Consider the following 8,663-nt stretch of genomic DNA (forward strand, 5'->3'; position numbering starts at 1 on the left):
GTCGTCTCTGAAATGTCAGGCAGGAGTCTTTCTGTCAGAAAGGTAGATCCCACACTTGACGCAAGGTTCTGCATTTGTAATTGTCAAGAGATATTTAAGGTCTATGGTTTCAGTAGAGTCTTCAGGATCGGAGCAGGAAACGAACGTGGCTGCATCTGTCTGATCCAGGGGCGAAGCGGCAGCCATGCGTCAGAGTGTTTACTGCCAATGTCTATTCAACAAAAGTGTGAGGAAATAAACCGTGTGACCTTTCCTCCTTGGGAAAGAGAGAACAGCAACTGCAGAGTGGTATACAGCACTCCGTCTTCAGACCACAAGTGGCCCATCGGGACCATCCGACCGCCGTGTCATCCTCAGGTGAGGAAGCGGATAGGAGGGGCGTGTGGTCAGCACACCGCTCTCCCGGTCGTTATGATGGTTTTCTTTGACCGGAGCCGCTACTATTCGGTCGAGTAGCTCCTCAATTGGCATCACGAGACTGAGTGCACCCCGAAAAATGGCAACAGCGCAGGGCGGCCTGGATGGTCAACCATCCAAGTGCTGGGCACGGCCGACTGCGCTTAACTTCGGTGATCTCACGGGAACCGGTGTATCCACCGCCGCAAGGCCGTTGCCCCAGAGTGGTATACAGTACACAAATATTCCTTCCCGAGCTTTCCGAGAGAATCGAAAAGAAGCGGCCAAAGATGGGTCTGGGTGCACCTTTGAACAGACACGCGTGAGCTCTCCTGCTAGTGGGAGAGGCAAAACACAGGTGGTTTTTGAGAAGTTTCCGCTTCCAGACACATTCATTGACCTTATAACCAAGATCGGAGTCTATATGTCTCTGTACCTAAATGCGTAACAGACCATCCGTGGGCGCCATATTGGTAGCTACCAAAAGGTGCTGTGTCCTACCAAGGGTTCCTGAACGGCATCCTGAAGTGAAATCTTCACGAAGTTGTTTCACAGGATGCAACGATGCATGCAGCTGCAAAGACAGTACTTTGAACGATTCTATGTCTACTTTACGTAAATGTGGCAACAACAATTACATTCTCAAATTTGCCAAGTGACCCTTGTACAAAGCTGTACAATGCTATACGACGCTCGAAACAAAATAAAGCTGTACTATATAACAGACTTCATTGTAATGGCCTAACAGCAAACGTGAGGGTTACAGTACATGATATTAAAACGAATCACTGTTTAACATTATACCATTCCGTGCTGTTCAGTATTGTCGCAGTACTGAGCATGACTAATGGCAACACCCTAAAACTTAGGCTAGAATGTACTAGCATTTACGTGCAGCACACTGTAAGTCGAAAAAAAATTATCTATTCCCAGATGTTACAGCAGGTCAAAAGTCCTCATCTTCAATTACTGATAACAAACATTTATTACAGCGCAGACGAAGTAAATGGTGATATCGGCCAGGAGAAAGAGCTCAGAGAAAAATGCGTTTAATACAAAAGTTGGTGGTCCACAGATGGTCATGTAGCAGCCTAAGTGAGAACAGTTCATTATTTGATTTAAGAACCAAAAAGTATTTCACTTCTTAAACGAACATTTACATTAAGCGAGAAGGGCTGCTCAAACCGATTACGTAGTAATACGATTTCCGATATGAATAGAAAAACGATTGTGGTTCATAAAAAGGCAAATTTGTTCGTTTCGGACTTCGGTACCAATCAAGCTAACGAACTGAACAAGAACGGGGTTTGAGATCCCCCTGAAAAACTTCGTGTTCATTTCCAGTGGGCTTTCTCAGGCTCTTCAAGTTAATTCCGTTTCTTCAACAAAACACTGAGAATTTACCTCCTCAGCACGATCTAACTGGGCAATTTCTGCGACATCCGTGGTCTCTATTTCGACTGACTTGTTAAAAGTCCTGTTCTCCAACTCTCCCATCACCTCTGCAGCTGACTATCTGGACATAGTTCATACTTAGCAGACATAAGGTGCAAATGTTGCAGTTTATAGTTCCAACCTTAATTGTTAGAAATGCCACCGTCTTGTGATATTCAAGGCGGCCGGATAGTTACAACAGCTCGGATAATTGTCTTATGATGACTCTCCGGCATCCGTAGAGGTCTTAAGATGACCTTCTGATGGCCGGGTACGGTTTGGCCTCGCGGCTGCGTGTGACAGCTAGCGGGAACATTACAGGTGTTTATCTGACTTTAAACGTAAAGATGAGTCCACTTGCCCGGACGCCAAGGTGAGTGGCTTAGTATCGAGTTTTCTGTCGTCGGAACCAGCGGTGGAGGCTATTCTCTGTTCAGCATTCCACTACTATCTCTGGCAGTACGCAAACACTGCGTCTGTCATTCGCAGAAAAATATCCGTCTTCCCACAGAATCAAACGAGACGGCCGAGCAAGACGATTCGTCGGAGCTCTCTGGCGAGTAAATTTCTTGAAATGGTGGACAGTCAGGCAGAATATTTCAGCTAAAAACAGCCTACAAAATTAGCTCGTCATTTCTGAGCTGGAGATATCAGTTCATTACATTGCTAGATTTCCTCGATCTGCATGTTCCACATACTGGTGCCTGTACAGTATCACAGCCACGTACAGGACGATACGAAGTTGTCTTCAATAAAGAATCTTAAAAGCTTCTCACCATTCGAGAAACGCAGTGACTTTCGCCTTCCTCACTGAACCATTAGCAGCTATGGGAACAACGATTATACCTACAATAATGGATACAATTGCAGAACCGTTACAGAGCGAGAGGTTTTGAAACCGCTGGCCTGTGTGTATTTAAAAAGCCTAATAACATTTATTGTTTACTCACCACTCTGTATTCAGATGCAGATAACAGGAATAGGAAATGATAGGCGTGAAAATATAATGGCACATCTACATATATATATATATATATATATATATATATATATATGTAGATGTTGTGCCATTATATTTTCACGCCTATATATACTCATAAGCCAATGTACGCTGCATGGCGGACAGTAAGTCGTATCATTGTTATCGATTTACTTTCGTATTCCATTCGTGTATTGACGGAGGCGAAAATGACTTTTTGCCTCAGTTCGCGCCCTAATCTCTGTCACATTCTGATGGTCCTTACGCTAGATGCACGATGGGGGCAGCGTAATGGTCACAACGTCTTCTTCCAATATAGGTTCTCTAAATTTACTCAGCAGGTGATAATTTTCTTATTAATAAAATTGTTGACAACCTACTTCATACTTTCACTCCGTACTCTGACATACAATATAAGTGGTATTAACATGAATATCCCTTTATGCAATGTAATGAATTTCGAAGGGACAATAATGGATCATTTAAAAATAGCTGCAAAACCGAAATTTTAATCATGTATCCAGAAGGAAATAGAACAACATTTAAGTGGAGAATGCATCATCATGTAAACAGCTACCAACAAGGATTCTGCGAGAATACGTCATTTTTCTTCCAAGGATCACCATTTAAGTTCCCGAGCATTTATGTTACATTTTCATATGGACTATACCCATCGGTTCTGACCTTAGTACCGCGTTTCTGAATTCGGTCGATGTCTGTTTTCATACCTACTTGGCTCAAATGGTTCAAATGGCCGTGAGCACTATGGGACTCAACTTCTGTGGTCATAAGTCCCCCAGAACTTAGAACTACTTAAACCTAACTAACCTAAGGACATCTCACACATCCATGCCCGAGGCAGGATTCGAACCTGCGACCGTAGCGGTCGTGCGGTTCCAGACTGTAGCGCCTTTAACCGCTCGGCCACTCCGGCCGGCTCATACCTACTTGATAACGACTTCAAACACTGGAACAATCCTAGAGAATCGGTCGCAATATAGTCTTGTGAGCCACTTCCTATAAAGATGTATTGCATACTTCGAGAACCCTTCCACTAAGTCTGCCACCTGAACGATTTTCTCTATACTGATTTTACGTGACTGTCTCATATTTAATTTCTTACTAATACCACTAAAAACATATAAGATTTGAAATTTTCGAAATGTTCACCACTAGCGTTCTAAGGAGATATTATCGGGTTATTTCTCTTTGTTGTAGACATTATGTTACATGTGTAACCATTTACATTCTTAGAAATTTTTAAGGAAGTAGTCATAAACTACAGGAAGTGAAAGGTTACTTGTAACTTGTTGTGAAACCCGATTGCAGTTATAAGAGTGAAGGACACAAAATGGAGGCAAAAGTTGAGACGGGAGTAAGGCTGCGTTGTGGCATTTTTACAATGTAATTCAATACGTACACTGACAAAGCAGCAAAGAAAACGAACTAGAAAATTGGGAAAGGAACTGAAGCTCAGACAAATGAAATAAAAACTTTGAGGCTTTCACTGTAGTTCTGCCAGAGACAAGAAAGGACTTGGAGCCGGCCGCTGTGACCGAGCGGTTCTAGGAGCTTCAGTCTGGAACCGCGCGACCGCTGTGGTCGCAGGTTCGAATCCTGCCTCGGGCATGGATGTGTGTGATGTCCTTATGTCAGTTAGATTTAAGTAGTTCTAAGTTCTAGGGGACTGATGACCTCACATGTTAAGTCCCATAGTGCTCAGAGCCATTTGAACCATTTGAATGGACTTGAAACAGCAGTTGAAAGGAATGGACAACGTCAAGAAAAGAGGTTATAAGATGACCAGCAACAAAAGGAAAATAAGAGCAATGGAACATAATCGATGAAATCAGGTTTTACTGCTTAAGATAGATTAGGAAAAGAGACAGCAAAACACCTGACGATGGCCGTAGCGGAATGCAGACTAGCAGTGTCAAGAAAAGCATTTCTGAAAAAGCGAAATACTTTTCCACATCGAATAAACATTCGAATGTTAGGAATCCTGTTTTGAAGGTGGAGTGTGACCTTGCACGGAAGTGAAACATGGACAATAAGCTGTTAAGACAAAAATATAATAGAAGCTCTTGCAATCTAGTCGTACAGAAAAATATTGGAGATTAGATTGGTAGAGTGAATAACTAATGAGGATGAACTGAATCTAAGGGGAAAAAAGAAATTTATGACACATTTTGACTAAATGAAGGGATTAGTTAATATACCAGCTCTTGAGGCGAGGAATCATCAATTTAGTAGTTGAGGGAATTGTGGAGGGTAAAAATTGTTGGGCGAGACCAAAGATGCATACAGTAAGGAGATCCAAATGGATGTAGGTTGCAGCAGTTATTCAGAAATGAGGAGATCTGCACAGAATAGACTAACGTGGAGAGTTGCTTGAAGCCATTACTTGAACTGAAGACCACAATAACAACAACAAGCAACAACGACAACGACATCAACATCCACATTTAGAGAGAGTTTTTATTGATAACATCAAGTCGAAATTTTTTCCAAGTCTTTCTGCAATCTTTGACAAGGATAGAAGCTGAAGTAAGAATCTAAATATTCATCTTTTGGATCTGCAGCTCTTGTCTTTCTTTCCGTGTTTGCAGTTACATTATGGGATACAGATTCCGCCTTTTAGCAAAACCACTGTTTCTTCTTTTTACCCAAACATGTTTCGGCATCTCTGTGCCATCATCAGTGGGTTTTGTTTATTGAAATCGCGATTTTACATTATATGGTTCTGCAGTACTATCTGTATGGTGTCCTGCACTGATAGCTTGTCATGTTTGGTTGCGACTGACCCTTTTTCTTTTGCGTTCTGAAGGGACTGCACAGACATGTTAATGTACATTTTTATAAACGCCATGGCACTTCACATATCGTGGTGAGGACAACAGGTTTATAAGAGAGAAACTACACAAAGTACGTTAATATATGGGTGCAGTGTCCTCAGACTGCAAAAGAAGAAGGATCAGTCACAACAAAACATGACAAGCTATAAGTGCAGGACACCATACATATGATCCTGCAAAACCATACAATGTGAAACAAAATCCACTGATGATGGCACAGAGGTGCAGAAACATGTTTGGGTAAAAAGAAAAAAAAAACAACAATGTGTTCAGTGTTTTCGCTAAAAGGCGGAACCTATATCCAACAATAAATTAAAAGTTGTTAGCCACAATTCCAGGGTGATGTAGTGGATAACATATGTGCCTAGGAAGCAGGAAACCCAGATTCAAATCCCATCTTTGGCACAAATTTTAATTAATTACTTCAGATCCTGTCCTTACAGAAGATAACGTTGAAACTCAATATACCTCCAGGAAAATGTAATCCCATCAGATCAAAGATCCTTCTGCAGTTGTTTGCGATCGTCCAACGAAGATATTTTTCTGTACACAACAGCATCGTTACTGAACAATGCTATATTGCTGCTGATTCTGTCTAGGCTTATCGGTACGTACAGTGGTATTAGGGACGTTATAAGAGAAGAGCGAGTGACGGTCGGCTGCTTACCGGGGGCGGCTCGCAGCTGAAGGCGGACTCGGAGGGCGCGTAGTCCTTGACGGCGACGGTGGCGAGCGAGTCCTGCTGCTGGTGTTCCTTCTCCATGTCCGGCGCGGCGCTGAGTGAGCGGCGGGCTCGCGGCCGCGCGGCTAAACCTGCCGCCCCCCGCCACCGTCGCCGACGCACCGCGGGGAAAGTCGGCGAAACGCAAGGTCAGCGCCGGCACTGCTGGGAGCCGGCAGCCGGCGGACACGGCTCTGCAGCCGGTGCATCGCTGCATGGGAACGCTGCAGCCGTCAGGCTACACATTGTCCTGCTTTCCGATTTGTACGCAAACTGTGAGCGATAAGCCGGAGCGGGATTCAGAACGCCTCATATCGCTCGACAGAGGAAAGGTCACAAGACCTGATCCGGTAGCCTTTAGATCAGTGGTCGTCAAACTACACTGCACAAAACAATTAGGGGATCAGGTGAGATATCATACAAAATAGACACATTGTAACGCATTTTATTCAGATATCGGTAACAATTTGAATTTGTGTGCGATACAATACGATATTTTGCTGTCTCAACTCTTTACTTGAGGTTTACATGGCGTTTACGTAGAGCGAGGCACCATGGGGCTACCATAGTAGTGAAACAGTCATTCTCGTTGCTCTCTAATATGGTGTGTGATCACCTCGGACGGCCAGTACAGTTGCACAACAAAAGATCGAAGGATCTAGTCTCTATACCTCTGAGCAGTCAAAGCGCCATTCTGAAAGGCATAGAGGTCCGTACGTCCACCAATACTGACTCTTGCCCACACCATTCGTCCACCACCATGATACTGTGATATTTCCTGCACATAAGCAGGATTGTTCCGAGTTCCACGTTCTCTCCGGATGAGGAACGACGATTGTCCGACTGAACACAAAATCTTGACTCATCTGTGAACAGTACCCGGCGCCATGAGTTAAGACTCCAATCCTGATGTTTCTTCGTCGAGTTTTTGCGGACTAAACGGTGTCGTGGTTTTAATGGGACATACATCATAGGCCTCTTTGCGTAGAGACCACGTTCCCGAAGGCGATTTCGGACTGTATGTGTTGATATTACGCGTCCTGTAGCTGCCCGGAGGATGCGTTGCAACTGAGTTGCATTCAGCCTCCTGTCTCGACGGCCTGTTAACCTGGGATCGGTCATCTCTTGCTGATGTTACCCGTCAGCGACCTTGGCCTTGACTTCTTTCAACGGTTCCTGTTGTCTGAAGTCGCGCCAAGATCCTGGAAATTACACTCTGGAACACTCCAATAGCTGCAGCTCTGTGTCAGTCCTGCTTCCAACCGCCCTATGGCTCTCCATGCCATACTTCCGGTAAGTCACGTTGTTGTTGCATTGCACTACCAGCTCACTACAATATCTGACCCCAATTGCTTATGTAATACGTTTGGTAGAGTAAACAAAAGTCAACACCAACCCCCTATGCAGCAACTTTCCGTTATTACTACTACGTCGGTAACCATAATGTTGTTTCCATTCTGTAGAACCGACAGAAAGACGTAGAACCATTTTAGTTCGTACTGCCGATGGCAATACTTCAGAACCCAGAAATCTCGCCTGATCCACTAATTGTTTTGAGTAGTGCATTTTGCTATAGAGACAACATTGACATTGTACAGGTCGATACCTCGTGCCGCATGGGAAGGGCGAAAGGTGGGGAGTGGAAAGATAAAGCGGCCACTCAAAGAGCAATTCAATTTCCGCCAAATCATGGTTATTGATAGAATCGTACCACTTACACATTTTAATGTACATATTATAAGGTAACACATCAAATATTTTCAAGTGAAAAAAAAGGTGACCAATTTTCCGTACCTAAACGGGTACTTTGGCACCAGTGCCATCGCCACGCTTTGTTTTTCTGATTTCCAGACACATTTTCTAGTACAGTGGTTCCAACCTGGGAGTAATTACCCCCTGAGGGATAAAATGAAAGTTTCTGAGGAGTAAAAACAAAACAAGATTTTGTTTTATTGACGAAACTAAATTATTTTCAAAAGATCATTACAATTATCACATATTTGTAACACTCTAATACTGCTCATGTAAGTTATCAATAATTACTTTTTCTCAATTATTAGCATTAATGCGTTGGAAGTTAAAGGTTCCTCGCATAGTCCATCCACTACACACGTGTGTTTTGCTTTGTCCCGTACACCGCTGATGATAAAAGTGAGATATATACGTAAGAAATGCTAAATATCTCAAGAAAATATCTTCTCTAAGTTGTAAATGGTACCTGCAGTAGTCCAGAAATTGTTTCATCACTCGCTTCGAAACAGATAAACGAATTAATTGA

General features: G+C 43.3%; 1 protein-coding gene across 1 annotated transcript in view; it reads right to left on the bottom strand.

Moving 5' to 3' along the window:
• Positions 1-6,480, bottom strand: part of LOC124789673 (transcription factor SPT20 homolog) — a 127,135-nt gene extending 120,655 nt beyond the window's left edge. The window contains exon 1 of the mRNA XM_047257108.1: positions 6,332-6,480. Within this exon, the coding sequence (XP_047113064.1) occupies positions 6,332-6,427 (96 nt within the window). The 5' untranslated portion in view covers positions 6,428-6,480. The remainder of the gene's footprint in view (positions 1-6,331) is intronic.
• Between the last annotated feature and the right edge of the window lie 2,183 nt (positions 6,481-8,663).

Source organism: Schistocerca piceifrons, chromosome 3 (assembly GCF_021461385.2).
Source record: "Schistocerca piceifrons isolate TAMUIC-IGC-003096 chromosome 3, iqSchPice1.1, whole genome shotgun sequence".
NCBI lineage: Eukaryota > Metazoa > Arthropoda > Insecta > Orthoptera > Acrididae > Schistocerca > Schistocerca piceifrons.